General features: G+C 42.4%; 1 protein-coding gene across 4 annotated transcripts in view; it reads right to left on the reverse strand.

Moving 5' to 3' along the window:
* LOC105198252 (semaphorin-1A) overlaps window positions 1-25,390 on the reverse strand; it is a 265,225-nt gene that overhangs the window by 181,112 nt on the left and 58,723 nt on the right. For all 4 annotated transcript variants that reach the window (XM_026137182.2, XM_011164915.3, XM_011164917.3 and 1 more), the window contains exon 2: window positions 23,805-25,345. In XM_026137182.2, the coding sequence (XP_025992967.1) occupies window positions 23,805-23,940 (136 nt within the window). In that variant the 5' untranslated portion in view covers window positions 23,941-25,345. The remainder of the gene's footprint in view (window positions 1-23,804; window positions 25,346-25,390) is intronic.

Below are 25,390 nucleotides of genomic sequence, written 5' to 3' on the forward strand. Positions count from 1 at the left end.
TTTATTTAAAAATGTTTTATATAAAAGATAATTTTATTTTAATGAGTAATTAAAATAAACATTTTATTCTCATTTAGTTTATTTCATTAACGTTATCAATAAAATTTATAAAAAATAAAATAAGTTCGGTGAGCCTTATTTGGCTCAGGTACCTTAATTAAAATTTGTTTGAGGAAATTTGAGAGTAAAACTCCATCTGGGTCAAAGAAGACCCAGCGTGCCTACGGAGAGTTAAGTACTGATCAAAATAATTATAGCAGCAGTGAGGGTGTAGCACCCTAAGTGCTAGGAGAAAAGAACGCGAAGGGTCTCGGGTTCGAATCTCGAAGCTGAAATTTGCATCTCCTAAAGATTTGTGTTGCTATTTTTCTATAATTATCTAACAAATGGTTATATACATCTTCTCAGTTCACGTAACTTATTGGTTCTTATTACAACTTTATAAAGCATAATTGGGACGCTATTTGTCCTCAAAGCAGTTGACTCTTTTTCCGAGTACACACAAAGTAGTAAAATAATAAGGGGTACATAAAATGGCGGGTAGTTAAGAATGTAATAAAAGTGCACTATCTGTCGGATATGCAGTAAAAGAACTCTCGGTGCGCTCCCATTCGTTCTTCCGGCGCCAGAGCGGACCGGGCCGAGAGAGAAACTTATGGCCGAATCTAACGCGATCGATTCTCGAACTCAAAATATCAAGCGTGCGCGGAGGAGGTAAGCGAGCGTATATCAGGGATATAATCCGTTGAACTGATCCGCAAACTATTCGCAGGCACACGTGTATGAGGACGACGATATAACTCGGGACCGACGCGCATAGCTCCCGAAAACTATGCCAGCGTTTCCCCAATCAGGGACTCATTGTTTTCGACGGAACGTTCGTTCGTTCTCCTCGTTACGCCCTCGCCACGGCGCGGCGGCGTCGGCGGCGTCGGCGGCGGCGGTGTGCAAGCCGTGCACCCTATATTACCCGCATAACGAACGCATGCGTGCATGCCTGCGTGCGTGCGTGCGTGCGTGCCAAGTTCGAGATGGGAAGAGCGGCGGTGGCGGGCGGCGGCAAGTGCGTAGGACAACGGAGGGGACCGCCGCCTTATCCCGCCGTCGTAGAATTTGCATGACGAGACGAGTAAAGGAGGATCGGAGTTGGATCGAATCGGACTGAGAGAAGCTCCCTTTTCTCGCTCCATCTTCAGAACTACGTGCATCCCTTCCTTTCCTCTCTCACGATCTGTCTGTCCCCTCGTTCCCGACAGCTTTCTCTCCTCCTACCATCTCCGTCTGCGAATGCGACTATCCGTCTATCTCTACCCCGCATGCAGGCAATACATCCGTTATCTTCGTCTCGAAGCGTGGCTTTTCCATAATCTCCCGTAACTGTTGTAGCTACCGGAAGAGGGAGAGAGAGAGAGAGAGAGAGAGAGAGAGAGAGAGAGAGAGAGAGAGAGAGGCGGCAAACAGTAAGACTGACTACGTGGAGAAATATGGAAATCGAGGGGAACCGAGAAAACCGGTGCGCGAGCGACAGAACGACGAAATTCTATCGACGCTCGTTGCATCGGCGCGGTTACGCGCGGGGGGAAGATATTGGAAATGGCAATCGACCATTGTGGGCCATGACGGAGAGAACGGTCGTCAACTCTGCCTCCCTCTCCCCTCGCCGATTTCCTCGTTCGCTCTTGCCGTTCAGATTCGCTAGAGCGACGAACGATGACCTTTGAGATATGACGGTGAACGTTCTCATTGTCATCCTGCTGTATTTAAAGAGATCGCCACAATCTCAGAACAGTTTTTAAAGGGAAAAGAGACAAAGAGGAATGAACGAAAATATAAGATGTTTTCGATAAGAAGTATTCGAGATAAAAAAAACATAAAAATTTACGTCCATCGCCTTTTCGCGAGACTGGATAATAACGTGGAGGACGTATCGGAAAATTAAGTGTAATTGTAAGCATCGTCTATATTTACGCTGAACAAAAACCAGGCGCATCGTAGTGACGTCTACTGATAAACGAATAGCCTACTTACAAAACGAAGAGATAACTTGATCGGATTTAACAGTTCGGAACCCGGTGAACTGCTGCGAGAGCAGCAACGGCGACGAATTATAATACAACGAAAGAGACTGTTAATTAACCACATCGCCATGTGCACGCGCGAGTATAATAGGTGCACGTGACCCGATTTCGCGGCGCGTTAAAATAACAATGTATTTATTAACGACCATGTACGCGTGTGGCGACGCTTCCAGTGGAAAGAGCGTGACTGCGAAACTTTATAAGCGAATGTAGCGGAATCAATATATATGGCGCCAATATATATGCATCCACCCTGATGATGCTTGAATATCGAGGGCAGCAATAGAGCTTGTATTGGAACTTCGTGTACATGCTCTCTTCCGGCCGACGATGCACCTCTGTTTGAAGCGAGAACGACGCGGCAGTGACAGCGCTATAGAGGCCGTCGTGCATAATTTTGTGCTCTCTTAACATTGAAAGTAGAGGAAAGCAACCGGGCGCACCCGCCGTCAGGAAGACAGGTCGCGAGATAGACGAGTTTTATGTGTTCTTGTGAGTTAAGACGATCGATGACTCGAAGGGAGTTCGCTAACCGGGGATCGCCAGCAGGATGAGACTCTATGAATTAAAGAGAAAGGGAGTGGCACCCGCAATGTATGTTAAAATAAACATAAAATACTAACGATAAAAAGAAATGTATTAAAAAGAAATGTTTATTCCGATGAAACGCAGTAAAATTGCGATGGGAGAAACGCATAACCATAAAAAGAAAGAGACTATTTTCCTACCAAGGGTTTATCGCGACTCCAAAAAAGTTTTCAATGTTAAATAATTCTATATGTTATAGATGGAATTTTTATTTATATATTAGAAAAAAATCCTTGTTCAATTTTTAAATCTTAAGAGAGACTGCACTGAGAAAAAGTATACAAATTTTTTTGTAATTTAGTGAACCACATGTTTACATAAAACAGCGAACACATTTTCTAAAGTAAAGGATTACATTTATTTGAAGAACATAATTTTCTTTTGAAGTAAATCATTCACTAATTATAAAAATTATTTTATTCAATATAGTCAACGTTTGTTAAAATATAAACTCTCTTTTTTTTATAAATTAGTGATTTTTCAATAATTTAATTTTAAAAAATGTTCTATTAAGTAAACCATAATAGAATATTACACAATATAATAAATATATATTACGTTACAATTTCTTTTTTATATAATAATAATTTTAATAATTTTAAATAATAATTTTAAATATCAAAATAAGGAAATGTTTATTTAAAGTGTTAGAATTTATTTATTAAAGATTATAAAAGTATCACGAGATGTTAGAGCAAGATAAATTTATCTGAAATTAGATTTTTAAATTGATTTAATATTGTACATGTCTTGGAAAAATACTAAAATTCGAACCCGGGATTTATGTGTTTCCTGTAAATGTGCTATACATCGTTTATTCAATTGAGAGATATGTTATAAATTGTCTGTTTTTGGTGTAAACAGCGCGTTATACAAATAAAAATTTTTTTTTGTTTTTTGTCGAATATATTAATTCTATTCACGTACACGTTTTCTCAAATGTATTACAAATTGTTTTAAAAAATATTTGTTTTACAAGTAACTTATTTATTTTTGTAATTTTGAAATCTGTATTTGATTCAAAATAATTTTTCAACAAAAAATCATTTCGTTGTAATTTTAATCCGGCTTATTATAATTAAGAAAAAAAGCTTTATACTTTAAACATTATTCATTTAAATTAAATAAATCAAATTTTAATAAATAAATTGAAGAAAATCTTCTCAGTGTGGCTAACAATCTGTATAAATTTATTGATATTAATTTACTATATTATCAATTTAGATAAATAAATATATGTTATTTAAATATTCTTATAATTTTATACGTAAAATTTCAAAACATATATTAATGTCGTTCAAAGCAAACTCTGAGATAAATATCGCTTGTAATACGATATTGAGTGTTGTTAAGTAATAACCTTATAAAAGCGCGAACATTGCGGCTTTCAAATGTTGCCGGCTATTAAAGTGGTTAAAGTCATTGATAACGTGACAGAATATATCAGTCATTATGATAGAAATACTATTTTTCAGAACGCTCATTCATTCGAGCTATTCATAAACAAAATCCGTAGAAATGAAGCAAAAAAAGGAGCATTAAAGGCACGATTTTTGCATCGGTAGATTTAACGTTGTACCGAAAGAGAGATATTGATAGCGGGCAAAATCGCGCGAATATCGGATAAAAGGCGACATGAACGAGCACTTTACATTTTACATTGAAATCGTCATTGCATTCACACCGTTTTAACAAGGGAGTATCGCGGGCAATGGCAATTCAGGCAGTCGGACTATCTTCGCGTCAGTTTCGCGTTAAGCATTAATCACGAGGCTGGCCCATTAACGTCGCGCCCACACTTGGGGCAACTATGATGCCCCCGTCGTTACGTTCCGGTTGCCGCCGAATCGCGTCGCGCGGCACAACCCCGCGATGCCCGAACTTCTCGGCGTTCCGCATTAACCTCCGGAGCGAAGGTATTAGAAATTGCAATCAAGAAGGTATGGTATCCCGGATTCCCTCCTTCGCACACCCCTTTCCTTAAACTTGTCCCCGTAGTAACAGCGTGGACGGAGGACGGTGACCCCCAAAATGCCGCCGTTCTCCTCCCATCGCCTATGATGATGACGGCAGTGATGGTAGTGGCGGCGGCGCGGCGGTGGTAATGGTGGTGGCCGTAGTCGTAGTCGCGCATAACTTCGTGCTCTCTTGGCTCTGCCAGCAGCCGGCTAGGTATTGATCGGCTCTGCCCGCGAGGACCACATGGCGACTCGGCATTCGTACAAACTCGCGCGTCTCCGTCGGCTCTCGCCTTTAACATGGCGCCCGTGGGCGGTCACGTGGTCTTGCCACCCCCTCACCGATAGTGCACCACCACCACCGATGCACCGTGGACCGTCAGTGCGCACTCGACCACCGCAAGGGATATATGATGCAGCCACGAATCCCTCTCCGTCTCTCTCTCTCTCTCTCTGTTTCTGTCTTTTCTCCCCTCTCAGTTCTCTCCCTCTGTTCTCTCGACGCCTCTCATTCCCACCGGCTCTGTCTCTATCTCTTCCTGCATTCTCCTCTTCAGAGACGGCTTAAATATTTGCACGGCCAGATAGAACGATATTGCGCCGAAAGTCTGGATTATTTGTGGTCGAATACGGGAAAAATCGGTCTGCGGGGTGAGCGAGCACGCGGGGGAGAGAGGGTGTAATTGCGGGGCTATCCTGGCGCACAGCGTGCTCTAGAATTCGTAGTGGAAAATAGCTGCGATTCGACGATCCAACGCTTCGCCGGATACGGGCTGGAGCTTGGTCCAGCTTCGTTCGGTACAAGCTTTTTAATCCAGGATCACGAGCTCACGTGGAGGATCTCTTTCTCTCTCCCCCTCTGCCTCTCTTTTTACCGTTGTCCTTTCATATGTGTAGTCGTTTTTCTCTTCTCGTGTATCTACCAGCGGGCGTTCCTGTGATCCTACCGGGGATGCACACGCTCGGTCGATCGTACGTGTATCGGACATCTTAAGCCACGATATTAGGAGCCAGCCGTGGCGAAGTTGGAGAAAGAGGAAAAGGGACCGTAAGAGGAAGGGGAACGATCGTTTCCGAGAGCAATGGTGCCTGAGTCAAAGTACCCTCCGGACACCCTCCATTTGTCCCTTCTAAACCTCCGATCGCGTCCTCCGTGGCCCTCCGCTTTCTCACGACTGTCGCATCGTCCTGCAGGACAGTAGAGGGGGAAGGAAAAAGAGAGAGAGAGAGAGAGAGAGAGAGAGAGAGAGAAGACGGGAGAGAGAACGATCGATCTTCCGGAATGCCAGTCGTAGCGATTGAAAAGCTTCTGATTCGTGACACGAGACGAGAAATCCAGCTCTGAGAAAGTTTGATCGTTCAATGGGACGACGATAGATATACCAATGGTGTCAATCTAACGTTGCGTCAGCATTCACAGCTGAACTCGCTATTTCGGATACGTTTCACGATGTCGCGCTAATTACGCAAGAATATGCACGCGCACGTTTGTACTGGATTCAAATAGCAAGAAAACGGAAACTACCCGCGACTCCTTGTCGTAGATAATTTAAGACGCACCGACCGCGTCTCGCAAGTTACATATTCCTACTCAGACTTTGTACTAGCACCTGAGAATTTGCGAGATGTAATTCAAAGCGAGAACTTAGCGCGCTGCGCGCAAAGCCCTGAGAGAGAGAGAGAGAGAGAGAGACAGCAAGGAAGAACTTGGAATAGTATCATTAAATATTAAAACATATTTACGCGCGATACTGCTGTTGGCGGTTGCAGCAGCGCCAAGAGATACGGGCGCTTCGGATTGCATTTCTTATCATCGAGAGATCAGAGTGAGCGCTTTCGCGCCGAATATCACGTATTGTAACTTAAGAGCTGAAAACCTCGCTTAAAAGAAGAAGGGCAGTATAACCCTTGGCAATGGAAAACGCTACAAAGAGATAAATGAAAAAAAAGAGGGGAAAAAACAGTGGAGAGAGATAAAGGACGATACATTTACCGGCATCTGGAAATGATGTTGAATAAAGAGAGCGTTTCAAATTGTAGCTCGTTATCAAGAGACATCAGAGATCTCTCTTCCCCCTTTTTCTCTCACTTTCGAGTACGCACATCAAAGATTATACTTCGGGCCAGAAGGTACCCGACGACCATGTGTGGAACTAATGTCCACATAGAAAGATCGCGCACTCGAGAATCATCCATGATCAGGGCGAGCGGGAGAGGATATGCGCCGGCCGGTGTGACGCATCCTGCAGGATACTCGAGAACGATCGATCCCGCAGGATACGAGTCGACGCTTCGCGACGCTGACCGTCCGAAAAGCTCCGCCGATGTTTCCGTTCGCCATTAACCGGGAAGAGTGGAGAAATGCGAAAAAGTGCGGAGAGAACGGGGACGATGCCCATGATGTCCCGATTTTCATGAAGAGGTTTCGGAAACGAGCGCCGCGTGGAAACGACGAAGGGAAGTTCCGCTTGCCGCTTTATCGGATGGAACGATTACTTCGATACTATACTCGATGATGTCAGTAATATAGCTTTTCCGAAAAAGTGAAAAAAAAAAGAAGGAAACGTTTCGAAAAATATTGCGAGAGAGCATTCCAGTTTATATTTCAAAAAGTAAAACTGAAAATAAGATGAAAGCAAAACGATGTGTTACAATTCAGATTGTCAATGTAGTCGTATTACGTGCAACATTTTGTTATGATATTTCTGCATGTATCGTCTAAATTGCTGTTTCTTCTGGATCTTTTGTGTTGCTGCGAAAGTATACAATAATAAGATACGAGCATCCCTATGAAATTTTCAACTTTTACAAATAGATTGCTTTTGCTTTCTAAAGCGAACTAGAGGTAACAAAAGCGCGTATATCTCGTTCGTCTTTTCCGGAATTTAAATCAGACTCGATTGTACGAACCGTAATCACAGAATGACAAATAGAACGCTCTATAGAGATAATTATCGCAATTCCGCGTAAACTTTTCGGGCGGAGTCGTCGAGAAGCTTTTAAAAGTCTTAACGATACTTGTGAACAGCCGAAAGCGCCGACGTTCTGAAAAAAGGAGCAAAAAGGGGGAGAAAGCGACGAGAGAGGCCAGGCAACCAAACGGAGAGTTGGACGTCGAAGTTTAGAAATGCAACGGAAAGAGAAACCTGAGAGGGGGGAGGGGGAGGAAGGGAGAAAGGCGAGCGACAGACCTGGTGCTCGTATTGATCCACGTGATACGCTCGATTAGCCGCGAATTGCAACGGATTGGAGTAACTTACAACATATTGAGACCATCGGGCATAATGGTTTCGTGATCCGGCCAAAGGCTGTGGCAACAGACAGAACTGATATTCCGCCTCTCAACGTTCTCGCGTGCATCCGAGAGTTTGCGCAAGGATGCACCGTGTGCACCGAAACGAAAACTAATCGTCACTGATGAGAAATAGGAAGAGAAATTTGTAAGCGACATAACGCGATTTAATATTTCTCGCATCAGCTGATACTGAAGCTGATAATAACATTTAAAGCCCCAAGTCTTGCGTAACAATCCGAGATAAAGGGAATTATTTAGTCTCGCGTACCTTCTGGAGCTTATTAATGTATTAATCTCCAAAAGATATATCGGAAGCCGATATATTGGCTTTTGACAATTTAAGTGAATTTCGGTATAATAATATTGTTATTATCGCTTTTCATAAAATCTTTTACTGCAAATACTGTTAAACAGTTATTTTAGAAATATATAATAATATAAAGCACAAGTTTTTATATCTTTCTGGATCGAAAGCAGACATATTGGTCCTGGAATGTCATCTTTTTCGTAGATCGATGCAATGGCATAGTTGACAAAGTTCTAGATTTAAAACTGTAAAAGACGTCGAAAAACATGCCAGTCCTCGCAAAGTTAAGCGATATTACATTCAACGGAATCATACCCTCGTAATTTTACAGTTAATAAACCGGACAAAGAAAATAATGACAACAAAAAGTCAAGTTCGTGTTTATGTCATCAACAATAAAAAAAAAAGGTGAAAGGAACAGGCCGTAAAAAATAAACGGAAATGCACGATTGCAAATTTAGAATACAGGAATGTTTATTCGAGAGAATACTGAAATGTATATTCGAAATGTCCATATAAGATTGCTTCATGAATCAAGCGTGCAACATTTAAGTCAGTTAGCAGGACGTACGAGACACTCTGCAAGTGCAATTTCCCGGACACCGCGTAGAAGCGGTCGTGCACACGTAGTGAACAACCGAAGAACTGCGCTCAGCAATTACGCGACGGAAAAATCGCGAGCAAAAATCAACAACGGAGAAAAACCTGTGTAATTGAGTTTGCGAAAGTTGTTCACCGAGCGACACGGCGATGCCCATGTGCATTCCTTTTTTACTTTCGCCCCACCGCACCCTCCCCCTTCGCTCTCCGTTCTCGCCTCTGCCGCAAATCTATGATCATTTCCCTCCCGTTGCGTTCCTCTCACCCGTCTTCCCGCCATTGTAATTCGCCATCGCGCGCTAAATTAATTATACATTGCTTTAGTTAGGCACACCGACATTTGCCTGCTCCGAGACGTGGAGCGCCGTTTCCCGCTTCGAATGCGATCACAGACGTGGCGGAATTGTTTGGATTTGAAACGGAGCATAGGTATAACTAAGCGCTCACGACAGCTTTCCGCGGCCGTAATTCGTTGGAACAGCCCGAGTGCCACGATTTCGATTTCACGGCTCCTTCCTGTATCCAAATTGCAGCGGAGTGCAGCGATATATAGCTGACTATGTCTCGTCGAGCAAACTCCGTCCAGTCTAAGGAAACTTGCAGCGTAATCTCCTTTGTGTTTTCAGTCGAGATTCTTATTCCTAATTCCTTGTAATAATAGAGATTTAAGCGAAATTCTATATAAGGAATAAAATTTATGTGCCTCGTTTATGTAATAGACAAATATATGCAGTATATGTATTACACAAATCCCCTTTGACATCTAATATTAATTTCGCCTTCGATTTGATGAAGCGCACTAAAGCGAGTTTGTCCATTTCACCCGAGAGTGCCGGAAAATTAAAAAAGAAAAAAAAAGAAAAAAAAAGAAGAAGCGACTCGCTCGCTCAAATAATCTTTATTAAAAACTCTTCCGATCCTTTTGTCCGTAAAAAAATCGATTTCGCCCCAATGTTTCGCCGTGATTTCCACGGTACATATTTCTTTTAAGATCCAATTCTTCACGCTCTCCGCGTCTCTATATCGCCGGCAGTCGCTGACTTCCGGAGCTCTAAAACAACAGCGTCGTCGCAACAACAGCTACGTCTAAAAATCACCTCCATAAACAGGTGGTGTGTTTGTTGTGTACACTTTGCGCAAGCTTCCCTCCCTCTCCGCCCCGTTCCTCCGCGACCCCGTACTTTCCCTATTGCGTTTTCACCGTGTGCATATGTACACACGTGCGTACACTGCGATACATACATCGTGGTTACGCGCAGACATATCAGATTTTAGTGAAACTCTTGTGCAGATGTTCACATTTGACCATTTGACAAATACTCGCTACATTTGAAAAACAGTAGTAGGAACACGTTAAAATATATGCCAATGACAGCTCCGCGCGTATTAAAACAATTTTTCTATAAAATGCATGACAAAATATGATATATTAAAAACACACTTTGAAAACCGTTAGTGTCGGGAGCCATTAGAAAACGTAATAACTTTACGTACTAATTATAATACTCTAGATTCGAGAGTTTAAAATGTTCAAATAGAATTTATCTCAAACGTCGCAAATTCGACATATCACCCCGCGTGAATTTCATGACAACAAGTTTCCCCCCCAACGAAAAAGCATTTCCCATTCTAATGGCATCGGAGTTAGGCTCGGCGGCAGCACTACCCCCTCCCCCGCCCCCGCCCCCGAACCACCACGACTACTCTCGCTCGCCGCGCACATTAAACTCAACGGCTTCGCTAATGCTGCTTTTCGTTTTGCCCCCTCGTGCCTGGCGACCCTTCTGCCCGCTTCGTCTACCCCCCGGCCACTCACTTTGCTTTCCGTCCCAAATTGATTGGACTGCGAATCGGCCCGCTTGAATTATTCATACTTTGCCCGGCGATAAACCAATTTCTGCGCCGGCCAAATCGAGGAAGAAAAGATCGGACCGCCACGCGAGCGACGAAACGAAGGAAGACGTCGTCGATGTGTACTCCCCGAACAAAGAGAGGGTCTGCGAGGGTCGGACAAACGAGGAAGGTGAACAACGAGGGACAAGGACGCGGATGTGACGACTCTGAGAGGTCAGTTAACTTTACCGGAGAGATCATCGAACGAGCTGCGACGCCACGCCGTTTAATTTCATCATTCGATCCAATGACGCGGAAGATACGCCCGAGAAAGAAAATAGACGACTTCGCGCCGCGCGTTACGGCTTTATCGACGAGCTAAAGCGCGAGAGAAAGCGGAACGATCGTCATTCTTTCTCCCTCTTCTTGCTCTACCTACCCCGTCTAGCTGCGGCAACTCTCCGTCCCTTTCTGCTTTACGCTCTGACGTGTATTTTAATCTGTAGGTTAAGGACACGTGAACCGTCGTCTGCCTTAGAAAGAGATGTCGGCTCGACGTCGCTGATGTGTTGGGGAGGGAGGCGCGGAGTGTACGTCGTTAATCTATTTCTAGAGAGCGCGTTAACTTTGAAAAGTAGAATCAAATCAATATGCGAAAACTCTCTTCAAACTGATGCGATTCTCACCAGGATAAGCGTACGAAGAAACGGGATTGAAAGACCTCGAAACGATCTCGAAACGAGCTGATTTGATTTCAAACGAAAATGTGTATGAGCAAACATTGATAAGGCAAACTGGTTATTTCCTCATGGCGGTGACTACCCCAAGTTACGGCGATTCGAACGACAGAAATATGAGAGCAGTATATCGAAGATTTTCGTGTCACTTTTATCGTTATGGACACCGATTTACAACGATTTCTGTCCACTACCTCGCCAGGGCGAGTCAACACCCGCGATAAGAGGACACTTTCAGCAATACCCTGACGAAGAAACCCACTCAGGCCCGCCGCTTTCCAGCAACCGCCGCCCGCCCCGTTTTTGACCTTTTGCTTTCCTGGATCGGGCACGCAGCGGAGGGAATCTTCTCAACAAAAGATTTATGAACCCCTCGGCAATGGCAGCACGCTACTTATTCCATCATAGAGTGCGCACTCGAGGCGCACAAAAAAATGCGAAAGCGGTATGTACACGAGAGCAAGCCTCAAAGAGAGAGAAAAGGTAAGAGAGAGAGAGAGAGAGAGAGAGAGATATCTTAAAAAGGGAGCGCCTCCTTCTCGTCTCTCGTGTCGAATCAATCATTTTCAGCCCCGCGAGTGTGTTCACCAACCGCCGGTCGGTAATTTACATCGTAATCAATTGTCACCTTCTTAAGATTTTACAAGTGAATAGAAAATGAGAGACTTAATTTCAAGAGTTCGATAAAAGTGAAAATACTAAACTGTATATTTAGACTTCAAACTTAACTACAAATATTTGGCCATAGTTATGCAAGAAATGTCTAACGCTCACATGAGATCCGTTTCCAGAAAAATGCAAATAATATTTAATATGATTTAAAAATGTAAGTAAAAACTGTTTTCTATTAATTTAAGGACATATTATATGCTTGAATCTTTTTTGTTTAATGTAGCCAAATGTAGAGACTACCCCTACTGATTAATATAATTTCGTGGACTCGATACTTTTTGCTTAACTGTGGCCATCTGATTTTGTACCTTCGCTGCTTTAAAACAGCGTTAAATAAATAACAAATCTATCGCTTCTAATAATCTGTGTTCTACGTTTAAATTATCAACGTTAATTTAATTTCAGTCACGATTTTAATTATAATCCAACTACGTCGTTGCACCACTTGCCGAGCCGGCGAAAAACGGCGACGAGAACGTATCATTAACGCAACAAACGCTATCGATGTTTAACGACAACTTTAGCAAGTGTGCTGTCGTCCCATCGATCTACTTGTTTGCCGAGGTCAACGACACCGAGACACTACAGCGATCAGTTATCCCCCGTGGGAGCTCGTCGAAAAAGTTTCTCTTTTTTCCACGACGACGTAACGGACGGCCACGCGGTCGCTACGCTGTCGTAACAAATGGTCTTTTTCTTAGGCGACGTAAATTTTATCGGTGCACCCTCTCGTCAAGTAGGAAGAGTCCGCTCCACCTTTTCGCAACGAGAGAGAAAGGAAGAGAGAGGGAGAGAGGGAGAGAGAGAGAGAAAGAGATGAGACACGCCACACGTTACCGCATATCTTGCTCACGCTCTCATTCCGCGATCAGAGTCAATTGACACAATTCCCAGCAATTTTAGCCAGTGGTTAGGCCGAGGTCAGGTTATACGTGCCGCGGCGCATACACAGCACGCTGAAACTAATCATAATGTATCCTCGTCGGTCGACGAGGGGTACCGCGGGAGGAGAACCGCCGCCGTGATTGGTCCGTTGCGGTATTCCTCGCTACCAGATAAAGTTACCGTAATATGGATTAACTGCCCGCCATAGTCCATATTCCGATCCGGCACTCACGCTCCGGCTCACGATGTAGTAATGAACTCGTAACGGCCGCTGTTATCAGCCGCGCCGCTGCTCGAGTGTCTTTTAATGACGATTCACGTGAACGCGTAATCGATATATCGTGCGTACGCGAGGCGTAAAGCGGAACGCGCGGGCGTTGCGGTATCTGATTTATCGTTCGAATTTAATTACACGACAGACGATCCGCCGGGAGGTTTTTTGATCCGCTCTCGTAATCGGCACGTTGAAATACCCGGTACAAATTGGTAGGGCCTGTCGCGTTCGCATAAATCTCTAAAGCAGACGCGAACGTCTATCATGAACGCGCGTATATCGAATGTTCCTAGACATCGCGCATTTAATATGATACATATACCATTATTTACAGCAATTTATTATTGCGTCATATCTATTTCACCCTGACAGAATTTTGCCCTGCCGTGCCGTTGACATCCCGTGCGCGCATAAATTTTGGTAACGCGCGAGGAGAGCATTGGGCAAGTCGCGTATTTTCGACACACGGCCATTTAAAAAATTGTTGTGCGATTGCCAAGTCCGCTCGTTGAAATTTACGGCGAATTCGGTTCCGATGTCTCGCCACGTTATCGATCGGCGCGACTTTCGGAATGCTAAAGGGGTGCGCGCGGTTCCAGCCCAGTGATCTCCCTTTATCCGTAATACACCGGCGCGCCGAGGTCGCTGCTGCTTTCGGCCGGCCAACCGACCGGCTGCTGCTGCTGCTGCTGCTGCTGCTGCTGCTGCTGCATGGCGTACGGTTTCGAATTTTTAACTCGCACGGCGCAGCTCGCGAATTATTCTCCACGAAAATTGCGTGTATGTAGCCAGCGGGGATCCCGCTTTGATTTACGGCGATCGAAAAACGGGCGGATATTTTTTACATTTTAACGGACGACGCGATTGATCGTGAAGCGCGAGTGCGCGCGCGCAATTCCGGATCTGGTGGCCGACGCGACTTATCAATCGCCATGGTAGAAAAAAATGCAACAAGTATCTCTATAGAAACTCGTATTGTGCACAAGTATTTTCTATGGAAAAAAAAAGAGGAACGAAAACGTTGGTTGATCCCGGGAGTTTGGTCGTGCTGAATCCTGACTCATGGTTCGATAATTCAAATAATGTAATAATTTACATTTGAACAATGCGCGATAGAACCATAATCAACAAAGAGGATTTCATTAGTGTGCAATTAGCTAATCAGGGTTATCAGCTCTTTTTGGACTTCATGATTGATAGAAGCGTGCGTATGTCATTTGCGCAGTATAGGAAAGAGTTTTGCTAAATACAAGTGTTCTAAACCGTACCTATTCAATATTTTACATTTTTACTTCATAGCAACATTTAATAACAAAAATACATAAGTAATAAGTAATAGAGATAAAAATTTAACAAGTTTTATTTTGTTTTCTGCATTGTTAAAAATTAGGTATATTGATGTAAATTTTTCATCAACTTATATAATAATTAATAATTATTCTGTAATTTTGAATTGTTATATTTTAAAAATAGAAGGTTTGTTGTAGAATATTTTACATTCAATTTATATAAATGTTTAAAATTATTATAAAAATTAAATCGATGTTTTTATAAACTCTATCAAGTTTCCTAATTCGTATGACCACAAAGTTTAGTGTAAAGAAATAATACTAATGTTTCAATGTTCTTACCTTTTCATTATATTAATTATTAATTAATAAATATTTGATCGTTTTTTCGATAAATTATTAACTATTATAAATATCAGTTAATGGCTCCTTATATTTAATTACTTTCGTAAATTCGATATTTTCGAAGATGATATGATTTAAAAAGCCACAGGTATGCTTTATGTACGTACGCATGTCATAAAAAAGTTTATAACAAATCAATTTATTATTATTGAAAGGTTTAACATGTAATAATAGATGACTGAAACATTGAGTTACAATTTTGAACTTTGATTTGCAAAACAACACCAAATACGAAACCTAATAAAAACATAACTTAAGTGGTACGTATGTGGCAACTCTTCTCTACACTTAAAAAAAAAAAATAAAAAAAAAAGGTTTTGCAAGTACAGCAAATACAGTTGGCTACAAAAAATTAACTAAGGTAGATAAATGATTAGCAAATATTGTGATATCGCATATGTTTGATGTTTAACCAATCTAAATAACGGAAACGAATTTATATCTGAATTGTTTGTAAAATTTAGAAAAAAAAATTTTCTGTGGCGCCTATTCACGTTAAGGCCAATTATACTTGCTATAAAATTAACTGTACAATTGGCAATTAAATCTAAATTTTCTAGAAGAATTGCTAAAATGTTTGCTGCTATAAATTCTATACAAAACAATATTTTAGCAGATACAAAAAAATAGTGATAAATTTGTATTGAGATATTTAGAAATCTACCTATATCAGCGAAATATTTTTTTGAGTGTAATCCCATCGTGAAAAATATTTGGTCGATAGAAGCAATGTAGAACGGCACATCTACGAAAACAGTTAATCGAGTGTTACTTCATTTCGTTTGGAACTTTATCGGTTTCATCGGTTTCATCGGAACGCATCGAGAAATATAGAGCGATCCAATAATAACAAGATAATTATTCGAAGCGTGTATGTATGTGTGTGCGGGAGCACGTGGATTGTAAGACTGAAAATCGTCGAAGAGAAAGAGGAGATAACGGAGATACAATGGTCATCGCGCGAAAGCAAGATCGCATAAAAGACACACGGCAGAGAATCAACTAGCAACCTATTGATCCGTAATGCAGTCTGCATCATTATTGGAGGTCTGCCGTCGATTTGCCGGCTGTCAATAGGAAATTACAACTGAGCGTCACGTAAATATTTATAGATCGTATCGCGGATAACGTACATTAATGCGGGGACATTGCATTCGCTAAAGCGCAAGGACATAAAGGGGATTTAATCGAGGCGTAATTGGTTAACCGGTTATTATCGCGCTATCTTTTTAAACGTCACGGCTGATAACAAGCGAGGTAGCGATTCGGCCGCGGCTAGGTATAATAAACACCCTGCGGAAAATGCTGCGTTATCGTGGGGCTTCGCGATGTCCTATAACAGTACTGTGTTGATTGCAGTTCCGGTTCCGCGGTATGATTTTGCTCGTTGTAGAATTAGCAGAAATTCTGGCTCAGCGAGTAAAACGATATATATCGCCGCCGCCGTCGCCGCAGCGGCAGCGCGGCGCATTAATGACACGTGCTTCGCGTAATTTCAATAGCCGATGCGGTGCATCGCGACCGGCGACGCGCACTCTATATCTCGATGCACACGTACGAGAGACTCGACGGCTAATGCATCGCCCAACGAAATCCGTCACGATGTAATGAGCTTGCGCTGCCCGATGTCGATGCGGATAGACAAAGGGCGGGACGTTTATTCGACGTCGACCGAGATAAAGTTCCCCATAAACCGCAAACGGAGATATACATGTTTACATAGAACGCTTCCATAGATCGTCAGTCCGACAAGAAAACGAAAGGAAAAGGATAAATTACATTATTTTTTTTTAATGTGCCTTCTAAAAGACATTTTCCGTTGTCGGAATTTGAAATGTAATGGTTTATCATTTTTCATAATGTTCAAAATAAGCTTGTGCTACTTGATTCCAATGTACAAAGATAGACAAAGAGGAACATTTGTATGATGATACCGAGATAAAATTTCCTTACATACATAATAGAGAAAAATGTTTACGTATATCGTTGCCACAGTAAAACGCAAAAAGGATTTTAAAATTGAAATTTGAAGGACATCCATTTTTTTCAGGAAGGATCTTTGAGATATTAGTTAGCATCAGTAATATTAAATTAATTGTCAATTCAATTCTGTGATATTACTTTTATGATTCAATTTAAGAACTGTATTTGAAATCGAAAGTAACGGTCGTCATTTTAAGATTCCCTTTTTTTTTAATTTTGCTATGACCGTATACTGACACTTCTCGATTTTAATTGTATTAAATATATTAATCGCGACAATAATTATTGTTAAAAAAAAAGTATCGTTAAAAAATACTTGTATCACGAAAAATTTTTAATGTAAAACTTGATAATTTATCACGTTAGAAACTAATCCGTAGCACCGCGAGAAGTGGTTCATTTACAAGTGAGACGCATTAGAGAATAGATCGCTAAAGAGTCTAACGACACACGAGGGGGGAAAGCGTTTCGAAGCAATACGGCTTGTACCAAAAACGTGATCAACGAGCGAACATAATTCGTAGAACCTCAGACTAATGGCCATCTGTTCCCGCGGTTCGAGTAATTACAGCGGTAAAGCGCAGTTCTTAATTCCAGCGATTAATCCACATTTCACGCGGTACATTCGGAATGATTTAAGAAATTTCACGATGAGACGATCGCGATAACGCGCGTGAAACGTAACGTTTAATTTGCCCCGAGCGCGGGGCACGCACCGCGGTATTAGACGGGGTGAGCGACGATGTTGAGAATGATAACTAATTCACGCCACGTAATCTCGAAGAAAAACACCATTCCCGTTATACGCCACGTCGTAACCGGTGCACATTGAATAATGCGCGCATTATACGCGCGCCGAGACTGCACACTTCGCGAGGACGCGTCACCTTTCGCACGATAACTTTCGAAACGTGTCACTTAACGTTTTGGACTGTCAAAACTCGATTTACTCATAGAGAAAAATAAGTTGCCAACATAGCACATTTTATGCTGCTGTAGCAAAATCCATCGGCAGGGACGGGAAAAAAATCGTTATTTTATCGTTGCTTTTATTTTCTCATACTAACGATTCGTTAATGACGTTAATTTTTCACAACGGTAATGGTACGCGGGAAGGACAATTTTACTGAAATACAAATCTAAAAAAAATTATGTTGAACCATTAAAAATTTACATTGGACGTTTAAGCTGATTGCTAGAATGTTAGGAATTTTTGCAGCAGAATCATCATGCTTCAATGTCTTACATAATTATTTTGATGGTCCAACATAAAATTATTTTCCGATCTGTATCTCAGTTAGATTTTTAGATACTACAATAAAATTGTTCTTTCTAAAATATAACTATAGAAAATTATTCTGCCGTAAGAACGAATTTATTTTTGAAGAAGCGGAAAGAAACGGAAGAACAGTAGTACGAACAGTGGTATTTTACTCTAATAGCAAAAGTACAATATTTGCTAAGAATATATTATTTTGTTTTAGCACCAAATTATAGCTTAATTGTAAAAATAAATACGCTCAACGCATTTTTTTATATTTTAGCTAATAAAATTCTATCAACAGATTCTGTTTTACTAACGGACAATTTCTAAAATTAATTGTGTCAATTAAATTTTGTCGCTACCACTACAAATGTGCAATAGCAAAATTATCTGTCCCCGTGCGGCTCTGCCGAGACAAGAGCTACAACAAATGTACGCTACCAAATTTCATCGAATAAATTGTAAAATAAAATGACGCACGTTACAACAGGTGGGAAAAATAATAAATTTTCACATAAAAAAATCTATTAATACATTAGGTACGTAGAGAAACACGCCACCGTTGCTCATGTTCCAAACACTTTAGAAAGAAAAATGTTTATCTTCAAAGCCCAGCGGGAATAGATATGCAGGTTTCCAACTTCGGCCATCTGGGTACAAAGTTCCGTCGCTTTTCCAGAGTTGAGAGTTGAAAATTCGCTATCGCTATTGAATGCCATGAATAAAACCCTATTTACGTCTAAGTTTCTAGCTGCGCGGTTAGAGTGAAATTTATTCATTAATGAGACCTCGTTTTCAATAAAATTTAAATCAACTCTTTCACCCCGCTAGAGTTCCTCTATTTTTTTTTTTCGAATACTGCTGCGTTCTGCTTTTATCTCGCCATTCGAGTTTAATCGGGAAGAAAACGTTGACCCAGGGCGGCACTTCAAAGGAGATGCTTATTTGCGCGAAGAGGCGTTAATGGCGCGCCCTGAATGCATATCTCTCCCGCGAGGCGAGGCGGGGAAAATAGCGGCGGGGCAAATGGAGAGTTCTAAACATTCGGGGTTCTCGCGACTATCATTCAAACCGTACGGCCCACTCGCGTACTCGCGGTATAACGTCGGAATATACCGGCGGAGCATGTGCTTGCGCTATGGAGCGGCGCAGCCACTTCGGAGCAATTTATTTCGTTCCTTCCCCGCGTCGAGATATCGTACCGTCGCGGAAAGAGTGATGGATGTTGGGGCGTCGCTTCTACGCGAAACGTACGAAACACGCGGAGCGCCGTTAAGGTCGAGTGCCTCGGATGTAGGACACTTTATACACCGCTCTCCCTCTCCTCCACCCTCCGTCCCGCGACGTCCCTCTTCTTCGCCGACGCCGCCGCCCTCGCCTCGCCTCGCCTCGTCTCGCCATCCCTTTGGATCCGGATTCTCAATAACGCGCACCAATTTACCATCGACGTGGCGTATCCGTTTGAATTAGTTACGCGCGCGCGAGGGGTGACGCTCTAGAGTCAACAAAAGCGTCGTCTCGCTTTGAAGAACCGCGAGAATCCCGTTCCGCGACGATCCCGTTCCCCAGGGGGGATGACGGTGAAAGGGCTTTTTAGAAACTACGCTACTACGCGAAATTAACGGGAAACTGGCCTTAAATGCAACCTTGTTATCGAAACTCGTAATTTCGCGGGGGAGTAAACAGGAAGAAGTTTATAACACAACGCGTATATATCGATACTTTCTGTTTATCTTCTACAAGTAATTGATGTTATTAACAATCTCTATTATGATATCAGCTGAAGCGAATAAGTATCGCATACAAGTTAATAAAAGCGGTTCTGACAAGAAACGTGTTTGCAGAGCATGATACGAAACAAGAATCTTTTATTTTGTTAAAGATCTGTATGTAGATATATTAACATTTCGTTGCAAGATCTATTCATGTTGCTTGCACTCTTTGCAATTGGAATCGTCGCTTTCTCTCTTTCTCCAACGGCCAATGTACATGGAAAGACCGGTTTTGTTGGAATGTCTTTAAAATTTAGTTGCATGCAGATTTGAAAATAATTTTGTCAGGCCATCAAAATAATTATATCAGGCCACTCAAACTATGTTGGTGAAATGTCAAAACTCTTTGCAGCATTGCTCATCATGCATCATCCGTCATAATTATTTTGATCGTCCAACAGAATTATTTTCAGATCTGCATCCAGCTAAGTTTTTAGATACTTTAGCGAATTCTTTCTATGTACACTACCGTGCTTGGATCATAGTAGCAGCCTGACTCTACTCTGTGGCCAGTATTGATAATCGATTCTTATTTCAAGACCGTCTTATATATACTGTTTAAAGATGCTAATACAGCTTTGTAACTGATATCTTAAGATTAACGATATTAAATATAAGAACCGATTATATTTAATAACGGCTTATGACTCGCGACGATTCCAATTGCAAAAAGTGCAAGCAACATGAAGAGATATTGCGCAACGAAATATTGATATACTTCAACAAAAAAATTATTTTTGTTTCTATGCGACTTGGAACTTCGCGAGGCCTTTAGCCCTTGCAACGTGACTGTTACTAAGTAAACAGCGAAATGCTCAACATCAATTTCTGAACGATAGTTAACCGCGAACGGAAATGAGACTCTGGAAGATTGTTACACAGAAAAAAATTAGTATAATATCAAATTCATTATTTTATATATTTTTATATCACGCTCTGCACTGATTGCGAGAGAAATATTAATGAAATATTTAGTCAGATAGTGATTAAATAAATTTTACAGTTACCGTTATCAAAAACTTACATTTGTTACATTTAACGAATCATTTAAATAGTTATCAGCTGCATAAAACCAATTGTTTGATTAAGGCTGCAGTTTGATAAAAACAACTACACATTTAATAATTATAACTATAAAATTCATTTGATCACTATTCAACTAATAAACGTTCGGTTTATCTCACCAAATATTTCTCTCAGCGTGCAAACATTTGATCCTGTTTCTCGTCAGAGCTGGCTTTTATTAACTTGTATGTGAATTTTAATGCCCGGCAGTGTACAGCCATATCATTTAAAAATGCAAAAATTTTTGGAAATTTCGAGCAACACGAACAAGTGCCTACAGTATACATCGATTGTATTATTTACAATTAAACAGCTAACCATTGCTCATTATATCGAACTACAATATGCCTTTGATTATAATACACCTCTGACTTATTATCCAATATTATCAATGTTTGGTTTGATAAACTATATTATGTTTTGGATACAAGATGTATCATCGTAATTATTCCAGTACATCGGAATGTTCCATCGAAGTACTCGCGGCCGCAAAACGAAACACGGCCGTCAAATCAAACTCGGATAACTCTGGGGGGAAAAAAAAATTTTCTCGTTTCGCCGCACTAATAATTTTATTCCGCAAAAACGCCCAGTATTCAAATATTCAATATTCATGTATTCGATGTGAAAACGTTCGCCCGGCTCCAGGTGTAGAACATCACGAATATGTGAAAAATTGCCGCGAGCTACATGAATAACGCGCGGGAGCGACTCCCGCCTCCCCCTCCCTTATTTGAGAGGGAGATGAATTACTAGATTCCAAATCAGCTGTGAGAATTTGAATAAAACAAAAGTCGCGCGCGACGGCGTGTTAAAATATCTGCGGGCTCGCTGTCCCGAAGACCATTTGTGTGCTTGTGATACGACCGACATGGAAAGCAGCCGCGAGTGCAGCGTTGCAACGAGAAAATCGTCGAGCTATCGGCGCCTTAACAATTCAACCGACGATCGATATTTTTTTTTACTTTTTTTAAATTTTATTATTATTTTTTTTTTTTCGTGTCAGCGGAAGGCCGGTTACGCCGTTGATTTTAAAATCCGGATTAACAATCACTCGGAACAAAGCGACTCTTTTCGACTAGGGAGAGTTCGCCCGCGAGTGGGAGATGAGAGAGGTGCATGACCCGGTCGTTCGCTGCAACCTCTCCATTATTACGTATAAGCAAATCTCTCGGCCTTCGAGAATATGCGACTTTGAACTTCGCGAGGCCTTTAACCCTTGCAACGTGACTGTTACTATGTAATCAGCGAAGTGCTCAACATCGATTTCTGAACGATAGTTAACGGTAAACGGGATCGAGACTCTGCACATGCAATGGAAGATGATACACAGAAAAGAATTAGTATAATATCAAATTCATTGCTTTATACAGGCTGTCCAGGGAAAATCGCCCGCAATACTTCCGGAAGTAAATCGAGACCCAAAAAGAAGGGAAAAAAATCATGTAAACACGGGTTCAGAAATAAGTCGTTTTCAAATTATAGCCATTTTTATATTAAAAAAAAAACCCACACAAAAACAAAAAAACGTAATTTATTTTTCATAATCATAATTAATTTTATAGCTTTTTAACAAAAATAAACTTTATTTCAAACTATTTTGGCAATAAGTTATAATTTTTTAATTAAATAAATTGCGATTTTTTTTAAACATAAAAGTGGTTACAAATAGTATTTTTTTTCCTTTTTTTTGAAGCTCAAATCACTTTCCGAAGTACTACAGGCGATTTTTCGAACATCCTGTATAAGCAGGAGTAAAAAATCTTGAAAGAATTTGATAATCTTAAACAGACATAATTTGCTTACACAAAGAAGCAAATTTTATTTATGTAAGTAAATTATGTCTGTTTAAGATTATCAAATTCTTTCAAGGTTTTATATTTTTGCTTATATTTAAAACACTAAATGATTGATTTAATATTAATTTCTTTCTCTGTGTATAGATATTATAATATTAGATATTAGGAATAGAAATTAAAGTTTTAGAATCAATTTTTTTCAATAAGCACTGTAGATAAATAATAAATTATGTTATGCGATTACGCATTCATGCCTCACATTTTATTCGTATCCACTGTGCCGTTACGTTTATTGTTCATCCAGAAAATTGATTCTAAAATTTCAATTTTTTTTACTAAAAAAAAAGATGTTAACTTGAGAAAAATTTTCAACTGGATTAAATTTCTTCATTTCAAATATTTATGAATTTAACTTAAATATATAACTGCTACAATTAAAGTATGTTGTGTATTTAAGTTAAATGTATAAATACTTGAATGAAAGAAATTTGACCAATTTGAAAAATTTTGTCAATTTAACTTCTTTTCCCCAGTGTTACACCTAACATCTAATATTTAATATTCTTTCATTGTACGTAGAATTAGAAAAAAAGACAATAACGGTATAAACTCCCACCGGACTTTCGGGTTTCCGTTTCTTTAATCTCTCTTCCGCGATCACTTTCTTTCCCGCAGGAATATTAATCTTGGTCATTTGCTACGAATTTCCGCTATGAATAATCCGCTTATTAATTCACGTCGGAGACATTCATTCATTCACCGTTGGCACATTCGAGTAGCACCATCTCACCGTTCGAAGGAGAGAGGTCGACGGCAACCGAACAGCTGCACTCGCGGAAAGCGAGAAATTCCCCACCCCTCGTTCATCACAATACTCACTGGTTCGTATCACAAGCACGAGAAATAACGGGGAATGAAGAGAAGGAATCTCGCGGAGAGGAAAGAAGTGCACTAACGCGTCACTCTATGCGCGCACTAATCACAAGCTGATCACACTCACCTAGCTGGACGTACATCTTCGGCCTGACGTTTTCCTGCCAGGCGGCCAGGGTGAGGGTGACGGTCGCGATGACGCAGCAACAAAACAGCAATCCCGGCTGCATCCTGGGGGCGACGCGGACGCTGGCGCGCCTCATCTTCTCCACGCGATGGTGTCGCAGCGGCGCACGGAGCAACAACAACAATAACAACAACAACGATGACGCGGTGCCAGGGCTCGCAGTCTCCTCCGAGGGGAAAAAGCACCGAGAAGCACCGCGAACGGCACACGCGAGAACAGAGGGGTGAACGAAACGGAACGGAACAGAACGGAACGGAACGGAACGGAACGAAACGAAACGCGTAACGCGCACCGTACGTACGTATCACACTGCGCTCCGATGTGCCGCGCGCGCGATGGAGCAACGACACGCCCGCGCGACGACGACGACGACGACGACGGCGACGACGACGGCGACGACGACGGCGACGACGACGACGCGCGCGAGGTTAAGCCGCTATCTCGCCGTTACTTTCTCTCGCGTTGCGAACACTCACTGCGCCGGAAGGTGGTGCGCGGATGCCGCGGCGGCGGCAGTCACGTGCGACGCGACCACGTCGTTGTTCCCCGTCGTTGCGGTCGTTGCATCCACGGTCGTCGTCCACCGGCGGCCCGCCGCACGCATGTCTCCTTACCGAGGACGGTCGGCCGCCCCGCGGTAGCAGCAGCCGCGGCCAAGCGGCACATTCACGCGTATGCCGAGCGGCACGCGCGCGCCGGCGCCGTTCGAAAGAGAGAAAGAGAGAGAAAGAGTCACCAACTAGCAACTAGCCAGCGCCAACAACAACAACAGCAGCAGCAGCAGCAGCAGCAGCTGCCAAGCACCCGCGGCACTCGCGTTCACGCGTTCAAGCGTCCACGCGCGAGCACCGTTCGAGCACCGAGCGACACGTCGTGTTATTCACTACCCGCCTCTCGCACGGAGAAACTATGATCGCGCGCGTGTCAACCGTCCGCGCCCACTGACGCTCGCCGTCACACTGATGTCGCGACAGGTGACGCGCGCTCCCCACCAACTGGCACGCTCCCCACCGAGTGGTGGTAGTGGTGCGCTCCCCATCAAGCGGCGCGCGCTTCGCTCCGCACTACCGCGGGCGCAAGCGCGTTACCACGTTACGCGCTTTCTTCCCTCTGTCTGCCACTGCTCTTTCTCTCTCGCTCTCTCTCTCTCTTTTTCTCTCTGAAACTGCCCGTGTCCGTATGCGCGATTACGCGTGACCGGCGGCGCGTACACGCACGTGGATATGGCTGGTGAAACTCGACGGGCAGTGTGCGTAGGGAACGGGAGAAAGATAGGGGCAGTAGATCTCTGGTGGGACGCCCAAGCGAGCGATGCGAGGGGGGCCGAGAGAGTCGCAGAGAAAGAGCGAGTGACTCCGGGCAAGCGCCGATTTTCAACCCCACTACCCCCGCCGCAGCAACAGCGGATCGTGCTGCTGTTGTCGTCTTCCACGTCGGTATCTCACCGTAGTCGCCGCCGTACTTGCTGCAGCGTCGCTAGCCTGGAACGAGAGAAAAAGAGGGATCGTTATTTAGGTCGGTCTGGA

Source organism: Solenopsis invicta, chromosome 7, assembly GCF_016802725.1.
Source record: "Solenopsis invicta isolate M01_SB chromosome 7, UNIL_Sinv_3.0, whole genome shotgun sequence".
Taxonomy (NCBI): domain Eukaryota; kingdom Metazoa; phylum Arthropoda; class Insecta; order Hymenoptera; family Formicidae; genus Solenopsis; species Solenopsis invicta.